We start from the raw sequence: 17,215 nt of genomic DNA, 5'->3' as shown, positions 1-17,215 counted from the left end.
AGTCTCTTTGCAGGATGACAAAGTTCATCCTAGGTGGCACTGTTGCTCTTGCGTCCTCAGATATAACCTAGTACTCTGAGGTGGATCACTATTTGGCAACATCACCAAGAGAACTTTCAAATCGTAAGTCATTTCTTGACTTACTGTTACAATATCATTAAACATGTTCTTGTTAAAACTTGTCTTTTTTCTTTCTGAAAATGAAAATGACTTTAATGCTATGCGGCTAACAAAATGTAACATCAGTGCCATATGTGCAGATGTATAGATAGATGTATAGATAGATAGATAGATAGATAGATAGATAGATAGATAGATAGAAAAGCAATGTCAGGCTCACCACAGACTCTGACACCTGCTCTCTTTTCTTTTCCCTGTCCTATGTGGCTGCCGTAATCATATCTGAGTTTTACTATAAAAAGAGACCGATTCTTTTTATAAACACACATTACAGAGAAAGAGACAGAGCGATAGAAAGGGAGAGAGACGGCTCTGTTAAAGCTAAGCCTTGAGGCTGAGAACTCTCTGAAGAGCTGGAATCAGACATGCACAATCAGTTCCCCTCTTCAAATCTCCTTTGCAGGCCTATCTACTTGAACAGGCTTCTCTTAATTACTTTCACTATCACTTAGCTCGCTGTGCCTGGGACTAGGAGCTGCCGCGTCTTGCCAGAGACATTTGGCTGGTTTGAACCCATATTTATATAGGCCTATCTCCTTTCTCACAAGTCCGTCCCTTACCTTCTTCTCCCCCTCCACTCGCACACACACCTCCTTTATTCCCTCCTGCTTTCATTGTGCGCCGCTCTTGTCTCTCCGCAGCTCTCCCCATCCTGTCTATACCCTTTTCCAAATATCTCCAGGGTGTCAGTTGCATCATGTGACTGGTGCGCTTGTGATTACAGCAGTTGGCAGACACGCTAATCTACGGGAAGGGAACTCAAAATGCGTCGAAATACGACGGCGCGCAAAGAAGTGCGAGGTCAGGATGGAGCTCAGTGCAGATGGTCGGGACGATCCAGGCACACAGATTTCCTCTTTTCAGTCTCTCCTTCCTTGTGGTTCTGTCTGTCTGAAGAGGTCTCAGAGGCTGGAGGCCAAGCTTTGGACCCCCACCCTCCCACCCCCCCTCCTCTCCTACTCCTGCCTGTCACGTCAGCTTGCTCCCCTCACTCCGCTCACTTCCCTGCGTCCTCCTTCTTCTTTTTTTTTTTTTTTTGTCTGGCGTCTGGTCCACTAGAGCTGTATTTAATTAGTTTCTGTTGGGTTAATTAGGGGCTAAAGTTAGGGGGTCGGACCAGAACAAAAGCGGGTCAGGCTGGACGGATGCAGGTGCTCCGGAGCGGTTGCCAGATTCCACCGTTCAGATTAAGATGGCCGCGAATTGTCTGGGGTATTGGAGAGAGAGAGGGAGAGAGAGAGAGAGAGCCACCGGTGAATGGCAGGGGAGGAGGTTTTCCATCACATATGGGATGGCAGCTCCTCACACACCCATGCTGGCATCGATGTCCTTGCTATATGATCAGTCATAGCCGCCCTTCGTTGCATTTTCTTCAAGAACGAGTCCAGCTTTCACGTTTCTACCTATGATGTTACGCTGGCACACGGTGCTCCAATGTATGGTGTGTGCAAGTGCCAGTCTGCTTCCCTGCTGCCATACAAGGTGCTGTGTTGTATGTTATCATTCACATAGCTCCCAGCACTCCGGCCCCTTTTTTTTCATGTAGGAGAAGTGCCCTTCTCCTTTGCTTTGCTGGTTGCCTGTGTAGAGGATGACATCAAATGACAGATCCAAGGCAAGCGGAGTATGCATCTGCATCCTGTGAAGTGTACATCAGATGATTAAGTGAAGTGATCATGTAAATGAAAACGGTACAAGAGAGTCTCAAATGGCTTCAGGGTGAGGCACTTTGAAGAGCACCTGTTTGTTCTTTTGGTATATGGTTGTAGATGTGTACGACACTGATAAGAGAAGGGAGAACGTGCGGAAAGGTACAGGATTTGACCTTTTTTTTATCTGTTATGTGAAGATGAGGAAGGGCCGGATGAACTGACATTGAAGAGGAGAGGAGAGGTGAGGTGAGGGGAGGAGAGGAAGAAGAGGCATCTCTGGCATGGCTGGAGCCCCCTCGGCGCGTGAGGGTCCTGGGGCCCTTTAGACAGGCGCCAGCCCAGCAGGGAAGCAGAGACAATCACGCCGCACCAGATTCAATGCGAAGGGATGGAGGGATGGCGAGAGATGAGGAGACGCGGAGGGGAGCGCTGGGGGGGGAGTGGGTGGTGGGACAAAGGGGACAGCTGAGAAAGGTGGAGGACGTGACAAGGAGAGGAGCAGGGAGGTCCAGGTAGAAGAGCGGTGAATAGGGGGAGTTGAAAAGAGGTGGATGGAGAGGGAGGAAACGACAGTTCAGGAGGAGGTGAGTAAAAGGAAGAAAGAGCGGGCTGGAGGGAGGCGGCGTATAGTCACTCTGGAACAGTGTTTATCACCAGCCCAGATCGTGGCGTATGAACAGTGATCCAAGTCAACCATCTGCTGAGGCTAGATAAGCCTGGGAGAGCTGGGTATTGAGCTGTCACTCAGGGAGCAGCGCAGGAAAAGAAAAAGAGGAGGGGAGAGAGAGAGAAACAGAGAAGAGGGAAATAAAGACGGAACGGGCGAGAGATCAAGGAGGAGGGAGGGGTCTGCGCAAGGTAGGAGAACTGAAAGGGGGAAGATTTGCGCGGAGCGCCGAGCATCCGTCCTGTCAGAGAGGGACTTAACGTCAAATAGATGTCCGGCCCTGTCCTGTGCGATCCCGACATAATCCTCCAGTTAATGAGAGGAACAATGAAGTTAGGGTGTTTATTTCAACTCCGTCGGCCCACGTGCGAACGTATACACGGAAGCACTCGTCACTCCGAATCATGACACCAGGCTGTTTGTTGTTGTTGGGGACGGGGGGTGGGGGGTTTTGCTGGCACTGACACACACATGTTCACAAATGTCATCACCGCAAGTACAAAACAACTCTGCAGCTGACATGCGCTCAGGTGATCACAGCTTGCGCGTGTGTGTGGGAGTTGTGTACCCTCTATCGTAGTCAATTAGACACCTCTTACTGATGGGGAAGATCCCCGGGTTACACTGGGTTACAGGTGCAGGTGGTTAAGATAAATCCCACTTAAACATAGCCTCCTAAACCTCTTAGCGCTCCGCTATGAATGACAGTATCCTCCTGTTTACGTGAAACGGCTCGTATTGGGTAAATCGTTCACCTGCGTTCGTATCTTCACAGTGAACGTTCAGCTCCACACGTACGGGTCTTGTGTGTTTATAGTGTGACGCCTCGGTGGTACGGGGGCGTGAATCAAGACCGGGAGGGAGGGGGGGGGGGGTCAGGCCCGGGAGTGGGGGTTAGGAGAGGATTAGCCGAGGCCAGTTGGATCATTTTACAGCCGGAGGACCCCCCTTCACCCTCTGCAGTCTCCTGGACAATGAGGATTAAACTCCTCTTGTTCCTCAACTCCGAAAAACGGCAGGACGACAAAGACACTATTCCTCCTGGGTCCCCTGGCTGTGGCTGGGAGCTGAGTCGAGGAGAGGAGGGTGGGAGCAAAAAGGAGGGAAGGAGGGATGGGAAGGAGGAGGGAAGGAGGCAGGGGGAGGCAGGGGGTCCATCATAAAATTAATCCTTTCACAGTTTCCTCTGGGTGTAAAGTGAGATATGAGGCAGACATGTCTAATGAAATGCTACAGTCATCTAAGGGCACACTGATAAAGGCATATATTAAACTAATGGAGGCCGTCATTAGCGGCCCCATTAAGCGGATCGAGATGGTTGTGCCCTCCTTTGGTGATCTGCACGGAAGATGAGTCAATTCCCAGAAAAAGTCCACCTTCCAACATTGTTCGGTTTCATCGCATGTACGTTGGTTACGTGGCAATATTTAAGTTCAGTTGGCTATGAATCAAGACTGGAACTCTTGGTTGATTACACTAAAGGAAAAGTCTCACGTTTGGTTTTCGTCTTTGCTTTCTAACAGAGAGTAAGACGACCGCAGTCGTGCAGAGCTTAGCACACGGACTGGAATCATAGGAAGAAGGGTTCTCTTCGGAGGTGGGAAAGCTCTTTTAAAACTCGTTGGGTCACATCTTGTTTGTTAAAACAAGTGAAGGTCTGCACAAAAAACAGAAAGCAACAAAATAATCCTTGCATACAGTCTCTGGCCTATTGTCCTCTTTCTTCTTGAATGCTTTTCTTTCTCAGCCAAGTGTTTGAAACTTTTCTTGGACGCATTCTACGAGTCCTTGCTACCGTTGCACCAGGTATGGAAATACAGAAATTGTTGAAAAGTTAATCAATCACTTTATGCTTGTTAATGAAAGTGATAGTGATTTATGTGAAAACGTTCAGTTTTAAGCGTAACAATATCGGGAAGTTGCTGACACCTCCTTCCTTTCTGGTCTTTGTGTCCGGCTATTGTCAGGCTGGCTCACTAAAATTTGAACTATGGGTTTAAAATGATATTGTAGGACACAAATCCCACGTGCAATGTATCATTTAGGCCTTTTGTGAACATAAAGTATCCCAAGCTAAGTAAATTGAAAGATTAATCCTGTGTAAAAGCCCAGAGTTGATCGGTGTGTGATCCTAGCCTGAGGCACGGCGATTAGGGATCCCTATGTTGCAAAGTGTCCACCCAAGGCCGTACTGTTCTCTGCTCAGTATGTGGCGCGGTGTCAAGCTTACAGAAGGAGATGGATTTAGTGGCCCTCGGTGTTTGCAGTCATTGTAACAACTACTGTTTCTTTTACTTTGGGGAGACAGAACAAAAGTAATTTTGCGATGTTGCGAGCCAAAGGATCACATTTGCTGGTCAACATCCAAGCGAGGGGGACAAAAAGAAAGAGCAAGACAAAAGAAACAGAAGTCCGCTGGTTTTAATCTGAGAATAAAAAAAAAAAAAAACGAGGGAGTCACAAGAATGAAAAGAGAGGAGTGAAAAAGAGAGAGGGCCGAGGAAGAGGGCGAGCAGCACAACAGATCCAGGGGGAGCTGAAGGAGAGGAGGGGCATTTCTTTTACTTATATGGTGGAAGGGAGGGGGGAGCGAAAGAAAAGCCTCTTCTCGCCTCCTGGACGCAGTGTCAAACCCAATCAGTGTCTGGACTGGCAGCGCTGCTCGTCTCCCAGGCACCGGCTCACAATGGAGGAGAGCCTCGGCCGCCACACCTCTCACTTCCAATCTGCCTCCTCCAGGAAAAGGCCTGAAAGCAGAAGGCCGCGGGGAGGGACGACAATGTGCCTCGAATGTTCAGATTCTCATAAAAAAAAATAAAAATTCAGTGTGGTGAGAATTGGATTATCTGGTAAAAAGTACAAAAAAAAATCTTCAGTAGCCTTAGATCAGTTCACAGTTAATATCAGTTTTTATTGTCAAAAAGCTGGAGTAAGAGAGGCTTAGTGGAAACGGCTGGGTGTAGGTATGGGGCTATTGTTCTTAAAGATTTTCAACACAAGAATGAGACTTAGTGTCAGGCGATATATACGTGGAGCCAAACACAAACGTGGGTAAACTGAGCGGCGATTACAATCCCTGAGCCGCGGCGTCTTGCGCTAATAAACGTGAGCAACAAGGCTTGATCCTAAAAAACCTTGCCACTCTCAAAAAAAAACTAAAAATGAATGTCTATCTTGAATAGACACCCCCCTAAATCTCATTGTTGAGCAAATCCTGTATTAAAAGGGAAAGGGTTGCTCTGCATTTATACTCTTGAAGACTTTAGTTAAGCCAGTGCCGCTGCCACTTTGCGGTGCGGCCTTCATCGGGCCCGAGTAAATCCGTCTCTCCGCGGCGATTGGCTGGAGCCGAAGGGGCCATCTTTTTCACACGCTTCATCACTCCCCACCCCGCGACAACACCGCCACCGCCGCCGCCACCACCGCCGCCACCACCCTTCGGCTAGTGTTTACCCGTCACCAAACAATGGACGGTTACTGGCAATTAAACAGCATTTTCTGAGGAATCCGTGGCACTGGTCTAATGGCATTACTGTTGGATGATTCAATCCTTGAATAGTCAACAGGATTTTGCCTCTCACCAGGAAAATACTGCTTCATCGAATTACCCGTATTACATAGATTTACCCAAAGCTTATGATTCAGGGTTCACAGATTACTGCTCTTCTAAAGATGGCGGGAGAAAGGCGCGACAGGCCGCAGAGAGGGCTGCAAACCCAGATGCCGGTTCTCGCCGCGAGGGCTGACTTAACCTGTTGTTATGTTTTTTCCCAAATGCAAACAGTTTTTTAAAACTGCACTGACTCGAACTTTATTATTAGATGATGCGAGGCCCAGCCTCACACAAAATATAAGAGCCAAACTGCACATTGTGCCCTTTGACCTTCGGTGGGTCGAGTCGAGCCGGGCAGCTCGAGGAACCGGAGGGATCGGCCAAGTCCATTATCTCACAATGAAGGGCTAATTACTGGGCCTGCAAGCCTCAAATCACACGGCAGCAGACCGCCTGTCTCTGTCCTCCGCTCACCCAACATCTTAATTGCTCTTTTATTCTCGCTCAGTTTTTGCCGTGCCTCTCTCCCCGACTCGGTGCTCCTCTCGCCTCAGCCATTTCGCACATAAAAGCAAGATGCTAATTGCCTGCTATGGAAATATCGGGCCTGTGATTAGCCAGGCAGAAGGTTTGGCTGGCCCGCGCCTGTATGAGTGAGCATCGAGCCAGCGCTCTCGACGTCAAAATTGGAAAGCGCGGTTTGACGGCGGTGAAAGGAAATGCATTTTTTTTTTTCACCCCCTATCTTTCGCTCGCCGGTTGAAAGCGCGAGCGCTGTCATTGTGCTCCAGTGGCAATTTGTCAGACTGCTATGTTGGCAAAATGTTGACAGGAAATCAGCTTGAACGAAATTACGGGGAAATTAGTTCAGTTACTTTCAGGCAGAGTTAGTTTATTGTTATGGAACTAATTATATTGACTTAAATCGAGGAAGTTAATACAGAAACTGTGAAATCATAACACGGGATTTGTTGATGAATTTATTCAGGGTTAGTGTTGTTATCTATGATGAGTCATTTACCTAAGCCCTCATTATGTTCTACCCCCTGACCCTGACTTATTATCTCAATCAGTAGGTAATTCACTAATAATGGTCGCACATAATCATCTAACAAGACAACAGGGGTTTGTTAATGGACTTCATCTTGAGATATATACATATGGAAATGAGACCCAGTGGGGGAATTTGCAGGCTCCATTTTCTGCTCTTTATAACTCTGCCCCCTAACCTCTGCAGAACAACCTCTTTTACAAAAAAAAGTGTGCATGGTTATGTTTTCAGGTTGGTTTTCGTAAAATACGCAACCTTTAATCTTCTATTCTTTCTTATTTTTTATATATATATATATATACATAATGCCTCCTTGTAGCTCTCTATCATGCACTTCCAATGTTAGGCCGTTCAGACTTTGCACTGGTTTCCACAAGCGCTTTGTCCGAGACGCTACAAAACATGGAGATGGGAGAGCGCCTGGTTTTCCCGGTGGCAGCAGTGGAGTGGTTGGTGGAGTCTGTGGCGGAGGTGGTGGTGGTGGTGGGGAGTTTTGGGGACAGAGAGGGGTGCGGGTCGGCTGTTCAAAGGCTGGCTTTTTACATTGTTGGTCAGTTGGGGATTAAGGTCCTCTGTGCAGCAGAATAGCCCCTCTAATTAAAAAGGATAAGAAGGCAGAAAAATAGCGAGAGGCACGGGAGGAAGCAAAGAGAGAGGGAGAGGGGAGAGCAAATTTGCAGAGAAAAGAAAGAAAAGAAAAACTGTTTTCAGTGTCACTCCTGCAGCCGGGCCCATCAATTCAGACTGGATTAACTTTACACTCCTCCTCCTCCTCATTTCTCCCTGTCACTCTCTCCACGGTCGGTTTCTAGCTTGCGGTTTCTCCTAAAACTTTTCTGTCCTCGTGCACTTTATTTTCTTGAGTGTACGCTTTTTGAAACATTTGGTGGGAGCTCAGAAAAGATACATGTGTGTCTTTTAGTTTGTATGTTTTTGCATATTTTATTACAACAGGTTACTTTTAAAATCTTTGGCTTGAATGTTTGAAAGTAGAGTTTTTTTTAAAGATTTTTTTGTAAATCCAGCCACTTGCTGCATGTGTGTGCCTTTGTGTGTGTGTGTGTGTGTTGTGCTGCTCACTATTTGCCGTCATCAGAATGTGAATAGGGGCTGTGTGCTGTGCCCCAGATGCTGGCTGACAGTAGGTGGGCTGTTTGCCGTGGGGATGCCAGGTTGTGTTTTTGTTTGGCCCTCCTCTGTCCCCGCCTGCCTCCCTCCCCATGCCCGGTGGGGGGTCCAGGGCTCCTGGGGCCAGTCCCTGCTGACCAATACCCAGGTATGAAGCCTCTCAGTTTGGCTAACACTAGCCACAGGCCGTGGGAGGTTAACGAGGTACCAGCAGGCACAAGACATTCAACCCTCCCACGGACAAACCACCAGTGGTGGATGTATCTCAATGAAGGGCATGAATATGATATAAGCCATGCAGTAGTAGGTGCAAAGGGGGTCAAATGGTAATATTGCACTGCAGATGCAATATAAAATACAACACTCAGATATCAAAGTAGAACCTCAACCTCAAGTCCTTTTAGGTGTGTCTCTGAGCATACAGTATGTCTGAGATGATCACAATCATTGAATGTTTCCACAGAGAATGAAATCTCAGTGGATCTTGCAATTTTTTAAAAAATGCTACACATAAATTTACACCGCCAGCAAAGAGTGAGAACACAAAATAAAAGGTGCTAGCTTATTAGATTAACCAGCGTTTGACTGTTTTTGAGCCTTTGCCAGACAGTAAAGTTATTTTCATTGTTCTGTCGGAGACTAAGTAAGTTCGGAAACCTTCCGCCTTTCACTATGGAATTAAATGATGTGCAGTTGTGAGGAGGAAGTAAGAGGCACCGAATGGAAAAGTACAGAGAAGGTTGGAATTTGCAGTGTACTGACTGGAGCTAGCACGTTCCCAGCTTTATAACAATGTGCTGCAGCTGTACAATTAACAGTTAACAGTTAACAACCAGTTTTAGCTTATCATTCCGTCACAAAGCAAGGTAACAACCGCTGATATCTGAAGAGAACTGGTGAATTGGACTGGGCTCACTAACGTGTTAGCGGTTAGCCTAAATTGAATACAAACAGTAGTTGAGCAGTCGATGCAGCACCAAGCTTCTAGCACCACCATGTTTATGAATTATTTTGCTATTCCACTTGAGTTGTACCTCAGCCACAGGAACTTTTTCCAGGGACTAGGAACTTTGTAGCTCCTCACTGAATTTCCACCGCGTGGACCTACATTTAACTCAAAGAAAGACCCTTGTAGGCCATCCTATTTTCAAACTTTGTGTGTTGGGCACCGTTGGTCAGAAGGAACCTTGTACCTTATCTATATCTTAAAGTTTAAGGTGCTTTCAGTGGAAACATGACTTTACTGAGGATGTTCCTTGAAAATAAACTACAACTAATTGACCTGTTTGTTAAAATGACACCCAGCTTCGCCTCTGTTGTTTTCCTTTGAAACACCTGCTATCCAAAGCCCGTACCGACTCTTCTGATAATACAGTAGCTCAATACAGACGCTCGCTTTGGTTTCTTGTAATTATCAATACACGTACGGCTTCCTCCGCCATGCCTATCAATAAATCTATCACTGCTGGGTGCAGATGGCGAAAAAAAAAACAAAAAAAAAAACATAATGTCCAATACAGTTCTGCGTGTGTCAGTGTGTAGCAGATGGAGCTGGAAGAGTGGGCCGAGTCATTGATTTGACCTTGATCTAGACAGATGAAATGAACGGGAAGCTTAGAGAGAACTGGCTCAACTACCAGACAATAATTTCTTTCAAAATTTGAATTTTAAAAAGATTCAGAGGATGTTTTTGTCGTACTTAAAAGCAAATAAAGGCCGCTGAGGGACAGAGGAGGCCGCACGTAAGGTTTCCTCCTGCCAGCCAGTGTAATCCAGCACTCTGAGAGGGAGTAGTATCTGAGTCCCACGATTCTTAGCCTTCAATTCGTCTCCCTAACAGCAGGGGAAACCGTGACTTCGTCGATTTGCCTGGAGACAGGGGGAGGGCACATTGCCACAGACATTAACAAGCGACTTCACCTTTTAACAACCACGGCCCCGTTTAGCTGAAACGCTCCCCAGGGCTATTAGATATTTTCCGATGAATTATATATCAGAGCCGGAGATGAAAGGACTCTGCGTGAGCCAAGAACATAGCTGTGGGACAACAAGGGGACCAGATAATGTTTAAGCTGTTTGTTTTAGTGTGATCGTTGAGGGAACATGGGAAAACTCCACTTACAGTAAAAATGCACACAGGAGAGATTTTTAAATAGCTTACGAGTTGTCAGCGCACAATGACTGAGCCTTTACAATATTTAGAAGTAAAAAACAAAACTCAGTCACAGTTAGGCCAAAAAACTTTTCATGTGTGCCGTACTAGTCCATAGGTCACAACTATTGATTTCAGGCTTGTCTAACAACCCAGCAGCCTCTCAGTCTGTTCATCTGGCACCGACTCCTAATTAGTTCTCTAACCTGCTGCTTGTTCCGGAGCACCAACCTCCATTTAGGGCTGCCGAGGCCAAAAGTTTTGTCTGAATGGAATCGAATGGAACATTTTTATTATTATTATTATTTTTTTTTTAATCCACACTGCATTTTGGGATTAAATTAGAAGACCATAGATCAGCGAAAAGAGCAGAGCGGAATTAGCTCGCGTGATAATCCAACACAGACGTTTATCTAATCCCAAAATGCACACACACACACACACACACACACACACAAACAGGAGAAGAAGAGGGAGAGGGAAGTGGTTGATGATGAAACCAAGAAATTTTTACACACAGTTTGAAAAGAAAATGTCTTTTTTTTTTTTTTTTTTGCTTCCTGGGCCAACATTTTTTTCCCTCCTCTTAAATCTCCTTTATAGGGTTACACACAGAATGAAACCGTGACAGATCCCCAAGAAGTTATTTTCACCTCCTGCTACAAAACACACAAGAGACTCAATGCAAAGAAGAAAAAAAAAATGTGCTTGCTCAGCTTATTTGATTTTGTTAATTAATTCAATCTGTGCGGCTGCAGCTTAACACCCTCTGACTTATTTTGTTTTCTCATCATTCCTTGTTCGTTTAGCTGGTCCAAGCTTTTAAAATTATTCTGTGGTCACAGATTGGCTTTTGGCCAAGTGAGGCCTAAACTGACCTGTCCTGCTCCTAAAGATAAATAGATAAATAAATAATCTGTTGGCTCTCCAGTGATGCCGCTGAGCTGATGTTTTCATGCAGGGTGCCACTTTACTCCACCTTGCATCTTTTAACACCTCTGTCCATCATATTTTCTCTCATTTCTATTGGCTGCCGAAATTCCTCCCTCTCTCTCGCCGTCTCCCTTTCTACCTTTCTCTCTCTCTCAGCATAAATACTGAGCATCACTCAGTATTATCCAGATCCAACAAGGTTACCCGGAAGGAAAATTAATCAAAGTCGATTGACAGGCCTTGAAAAAAAAAACAAGCAGCTCAAGTAAGTGGCTTATTTAAATTGATACTTTTCGTGTTGCATTAAGTGAGGAGTTGTTTTATTTTAAGTCCACGGGGCAAACTGCGGACGGCCCACAGGGAGATAATTGGGGAGGCGTGTTTGGAGGGAAACTTTTCTCCCTCTATTCTCGCCCCTGTGGGCTGCACGCTCGGAGAAAAGGGGCACTGAGCCGATGATTAGCAGGAGCAATCCACAACTTCAGATAACACGCTACTTCTGGATGTATTCTCATGCTGGAGAAACGGAGCGAAAACATTGGGTCACGTTAAGTCAAGTCGAATTATAATAATAATAATAATAATAATAATAATAATAATAATAATAATAATAAAATAAATCAATTAAAAAAAAGTAAAATAAAAAAGGGGCTCCGCTTTATTCAAAGCTATTGAACCATACGCTCAAATAAAAGTTACATATCGTCATTTTTATTTTGAATTTTATTTTAGAAAATAAAATTTGTTTTCATTTATTGACATATAAAAATAAAAAAATAAAAATAGTGATGCCGCCGTAATCCACAATAATAATAATAATAATAATAATAATAATTTATTGTGTGTCAGTTTGGGAAAGTGAGTGAGTTGTTCGGGTTGTTTTGGGGGGATCTGGAGGGGGGAGCAGGGCTGTCTGGCAGTCAGCTGGTCGGATAAATACAATGCCAGTCTTTGTTTCATTTTCGTGACGCAGAAAATTAAGGAGGCCTCAATGCGGAGTCGTGGCTGGCGTCCTGTAATCAGGCCAGCGCGTGCCGTCCGGATTATCTCGTTAATTTCTTACAGAAAGCAGCAGCAGAAAAAAAAAAAAAAACCTCTCAGCCAATAATAATTAATAGCCGGGCAGGGTATTTATTATTGAACGGATGTGGAGCAACCGGTAGCCGGGGGTGACAAAAGTGACAGATTGAATATAGGAGTGGCCGTTATTGGCTGTATAAAAACCAGGCTGAGAAGAGGAGGAGCGCCCTGGGGTCCTGGGAATTTATTCTACAGGTAGGTGACACTGGAAACGTTTGGACAGGCCTCACACAGTTGCATATACAGAATATAAAGAAAGATGGAAGCTTGCCAAATTAGCTGTTACAGAATAAGAATAAATAACAGATGCCTACGAATGCGTTTGAAACACTGGTCACATATTTTATAACCAAAAATATTACAATATTATAATTTAATTAAAAATACATAATAATTAATATTTTAAAGTTGACAGGTTTTTCTAGTTAATTTCTACTATTTATAACGACACAATATTGCTGCGATTATTATTTTTTCCATTGTTAAAGTTACACTAATATAGTTTTAATGTATCCTTTCATCAGACTTCATAATAATAATAATAATAAATATGACATTCACATTTTTTCTCCCCACTAAACTTTATTTTATTTTATTTTATTTTATTTTATTTTATTTTATTTTATTTTATTTTATTTTATTTTATTATTTCCAGTGGTAGCCCCAGATAAATATACAGTGGGCCCATCCCCTTGTTTGTTTAGATTAAGATTAAGTGCTCCTCTCTAATCAACACTTTTCGATAGTCTCACCTTCCAAATCTAATTACCGGGAGCAATTCATTAGGGAAGGAGGGGGAATCACCCCGAGGAGTCTCCGTAATATACCAGCATTAGCCTTCACTTATTGGGGGGATGTCTCCATTTTTCGAATTATTTGTTAAAGTTGCGCCTCGCATTTTAATTTCGTTACATCTGAATGCGGGAAGGGTTTTTAGTGGAAACAAACAATGAAGATGCTCAGTTGTGTTTTAAAGAGAGCTCAGTTTGCAGCACTGGCCTCTTTGTTTGCGCCCTTAAGTCTTTTGTTATCAGCATTACTTATCGGTCAACACTGGGCTTTGTTTCTGCAAATGGCCCCAAATCAGCTGCCTATTTAGCTTTGCTCAACCTGTGGGTATATGCTAATTGAGAGCCCGGTTGGGGCCAACGAGTGTGCGCATTTTAACGACAATGTTTTGTTTTTGGTGGTACTAGAAGAGGAGGAGCGGAGCGTGTTTGGGGCAGAGGGGCGGGGCTACAGTAGCAGTTAGTGTGTGTGTGTATGTTTCGGGGGAAGGGGGGGCGTAAACGCCTGTCAGCCAGACAGAGCATCTTCAGTCCAGCAGGACAGCTGGGGGTCTCCACTCCGCTTAAAGAGCCCCGCGAGTCCGAGGACGCCCACTTCTTTAAACCCACCGCTGTGCGTAAAGTCTGTGCGTAAAAACCTGCTGACGCAGACTAAGCTAAACGCTCTTTAAAAGAAACAGATATATATATTGTTTATGTCTTACTTCAGGTTCATCTGGACGTCTTGACATAGCAAGCGGGGACGCGAGAGGATTAAAACACACGTTTTCTGCCAGATTTTGCTCATTTCTTTTCGGCGGTGCTTCCTCAACTGGTCGCCAACATGATGTCCTATTTGAAGCAACCGCCGTACACGGTGAACGGACTGAGCTTATCTACCTCAGGAGTGGACCTGCTGCACCCTTCAGTGGGATATCAAGGTAATATACCCGAGGGTGCTTTAAGAAAGAGAAAACGGTCCTGTAAATAACCCCAGAGTTTCGACTAATGACCAGGAATTTGTTGAGCACTTAACATTATTTACACCTCAAGAAAATATCCCCGTGGGCATATTCATCCTTATCCTTTAATACAGTTGTAAATCCGGTATTTCATGTCCTGGTATAATGCGGTGTTGTGTACATGTGAATTATCTGGAATCAAGTCAAAAGTTTTTAGAAAGAATATACTGCATTTAAAGCCAATGCGTGTTCGTTATTTCTCCCTAACCACCGTTCTCGCCTTCTCACCAGGAGCTCCCCGCAAACAGAGGAGGGAGAGGACGACCTTCACTCGGGCCCAGCTCGATGTGCTGGAGAATCTGTTCGCCAAGACTCGGTACCCTGACATCTTCATGAGAGAGGAGGTGGCCTTAAAGATCAACCTGCCCGAATCCAGAGTCCAAGTGAGTCAAATATACCTTAACCGCACAGTCCATTGTGGAAGGTCGATGGTTGTTCATTGTGTCCCTGGTAGGTCCACTTCAGGCCAAAGTGTCCTCTCCACTTGAAGGAGCGCTTGTCTGAGACAATACGTGATAATTTTTTTCCTCACAGATTCTCACAGTTGATTGCTCACACACAATATAGGCCTATAATTTTTTTGTAGTTTGACAGAAAACAGAAAAGCAACTGAGTCTCTTTTCTGAACATGACGCCTCATACTTTATTTCCATTTCCCAAAACAATTTCACGTTCGACAAATATTCTATTGTGCACAGTTCCGTTCACATGTGCATCTTTTTTTTAATCAAATTAAATCAATTCAATGTATTTATTATTTTTTTTCCTTTCCAGGTGTGGTTCAAAAACAGACGAGCCAAGCATCGCCAGCAGGCCCAGCAGACCCAGACTGGGGTGCAGAACAAGGCCGTGAGCAGGCCGGTGAAAAAGAAAGGCTCCCCGGTCAGAGAGGCCAGCTCAGAGAGCGGAGCCAGTGGGCAGTTCACGCCGCCCTCGAGCACCCCGATCCCGGCCGTGAGCAGCAGCAGCAGCAGCGCGGCGCCCGTCTCCATCTGGAGCCCTGCTTCCATCTCGCCTCTGTCCGACCCGCTCTCTACCTCCTCCTCCTCCTGCATGCAGCGCTCGTACCCCATGACCTACACCCAGGCGACGGGCTACAACCAGGGATACACGGGCTCCTCGTCCTACTTCACCGGCATGGACTGCGGTTCCTACCTTTCGCCTATGCACCACCAGCTATCCGCCGCGGGCTCCGCCATGAGCCCGATGGGCAGCAACGGCGTATCCAGCCACCTGAGCCCGGCGTCCTCCCTCTCCTCCTCGGCGTACGGAGCGGCGGGGCTCGGCTTCACCGGAGCTGCAGACTGCCTGGACTATAAGGACCAAACAGCCTCCTCGTGGAAGCTCAATTTCAACGCGGACTGTTTGGATTACAAAGACCAAGCAGCGTGGAAATTTCAAGTGTTGTGAGGGACGACAAAAAAAAAGAAAAAAAGAACAGTTTTCACAAACTGCAGACTAAACGGGCAAATTGAAGTCCAGGGTTGGGAGCAGCAAGTGCGGCGGTGTTTTTTTTTTTTTTTTTTTTTCCACGAACACAGGCCCCCAACTTCTACCTCGGACAGAGCAGGACTGTCTCACTTGTTGGGTTAACTTATTGAACATTCAGACTGACTTCTCCCCAACTTTGATCAAGGGCACGGAACAAATTTGCTGACCAAAAGGAAGAAAGAAGATCACGAGAGCGAAAGATCCAAGCCTAACTTGGCTGAGTTTGAGGGATAGGTCAGGTTTTCTCCTAAGCTCCTTAAAGACTCCTCTCTTGTCTTTTTTAAAATTTCGTTGGCAGGCTGAAGGGCCCCTTTGATCAAAGCGTCGTGCATGAGTGTGTGTTATAAAGTGTGCGTGTGAGAGAGAGAGAAAGAGAGAGAGAGAGAGATCAGCTCTGACATGAACCTGGATGCACTATTTAATTTATGAGAAAGACTAGTTATGAGACAATCAGTCCGTGTGCGTGTGAGCATAAATGTTCCTTAAGTGTTTTTGAATTATTATTTCCTCCCTGTGTTAGTCTTATTTTTTAAACTTGTGATTCTTTGTACTACCTGTATGCAGTTCTTGCATTCATTGTTTTCTTTTGCGCCACGAGCCCGTTGTGAATTTAATAGTTTGATTTCAATGTCTCGAGTGTTAAAATGATAAATTATTATGAGGGGGTGTTAGTTGAACGAAATAAGGGGGTAAATCATACAACAAGAAAGGTCCATTTGAGCTGTAAAGGGCGACGAGGAAGCCACGAACACACTAAATAACAATAAAGACCACTTGACCTGATCCAACCCGGCTGCATGTCTTAATCCATTCACTCCGCTTTTCGTCTGTTTCAGTGCGCCAGCAACGAGCCTCGGGATTTTACAAGGTTTGGTTTGACGTGCGTTTCCTCACCTGCGCGCTAAACCTGTCATCCATCAGTTACTGATGCATAGCTGCCCCTAAGGTCCGAGCGATCGCCCGGGCTTGCAGGAATGCGAATTATGAGGTGAAGCTATGTTAATCCCGTCTCATAAAGCGGATAATCCAACATTTTTATTGACGGGCCTCGGGTGAGGGCGCACCGCTGGCCAGTTCACACGGAGGAATAAGAAGCTCTCAAGAAGGCGTAAAGCAGGGCACACAGTTAAACACCACTTCTGATGATGACCCTAATGTAAATACACACAAAAAAAACTATTTTTATTTCATTACATCCATTGTGGTTATAATTAAACAGATGGAGATGACAAATTGTCAACAAGATAACAAAGATATTACATTAGAAATAAATCATACGTTTCTAAATTAAAACAAAAAAATATATATAATCAAAATTTAAATATTTATTTCTATTCGTTCTCTGCACCCAGATGAAGAATTAACTCCAATACAACAAACAAATCCGATTCACCAGGCCCCTGGTGCAGGACTGCGATTAGTCCAGTATGATGCGAACAGTGGATACAAACCTCTTCAGGCCTTTAGAGAGAAAAGAAGAGATGGGTTCAGGGACGTGTGCGTGGATTAAAGCAGAAGAAGGCTATTGCTCTAATAAGG

The 17,215-nt window shown here is 45.1% G+C and overlaps 1 protein-coding gene across 2 annotated transcripts; it reads left to right on the top strand.

Annotated features, from left to right (window-relative positions):
* Positions 1 to 11,475: 11,475 nt before the first annotated feature.
* Positions 11,476 to 16,459, top strand: LOC124999584 (homeobox protein OTX2-like). Of its 2 annotated transcripts, XM_047574570.1 has the most exons (4): positions 11,476 to 11,581; positions 13,894 to 14,104; positions 14,417 to 14,568; positions 14,960 to 16,459. In XM_047574570.1, exons 2-4 carry the CDS (start codon positions 14,008 to 14,010, stop codon positions 15,593 to 15,595), a joined length of 885 nt encoding a protein of 294 aa, XP_047430526.1. In that variant the 5' UTR covers positions 11,476 to 11,581; positions 13,894 to 14,007; the 3' UTR covers positions 15,596 to 16,459. The 2 variants fall into 2 exon arrangements, with proteins under 2 accessions (XP_047430526.1, XP_047430525.1); XM_047574569.1 differs by lacking the exon at positions 11,476 to 11,581 and having other exon boundaries at positions 13,426 to 14,104.
* Positions 16,460 to 17,215: the final 756 nt, after the last annotated feature.

The sequence above is a fragment of the Mugil cephalus genome, chromosome 21, assembly GCF_022458985.1.
Source record: "Mugil cephalus isolate CIBA_MC_2020 chromosome 21, CIBA_Mcephalus_1.1, whole genome shotgun sequence".
NCBI lineage: Eukaryota > Metazoa > Chordata > Actinopteri > Mugiliformes > Mugilidae > Mugil > Mugil cephalus.
The sequence above is the reverse complement of the archived record's forward strand: the minus strand, read 5'-3'. Positions and strand labels throughout refer to the sequence as shown.

Bases quoted from the DNA above. Each gene is read 5' to 3' on its own strand.
- LOC124999584 (XM_047574570.1), top strand. From the start codon at position 14,008: ATGATGTCCTATTTGAAGCAACCGCCGTACACGGTGAACGGACTGAGC. The intron at 14,105-14,416 runs GTAATATACCCG...CCTTCTCACCAG, and splicing joins CCCTTCAGTGGGATATCAAG to GAGCTCCCCGCAAACAGAGG. The intron at 14,569-14,959 runs GTGAGTCAAATA...TTTCCTTTCCAG, and splicing joins TGCCCGAATCCAGAGTCCAA to GTGTGGTTCAAAAACAGACG.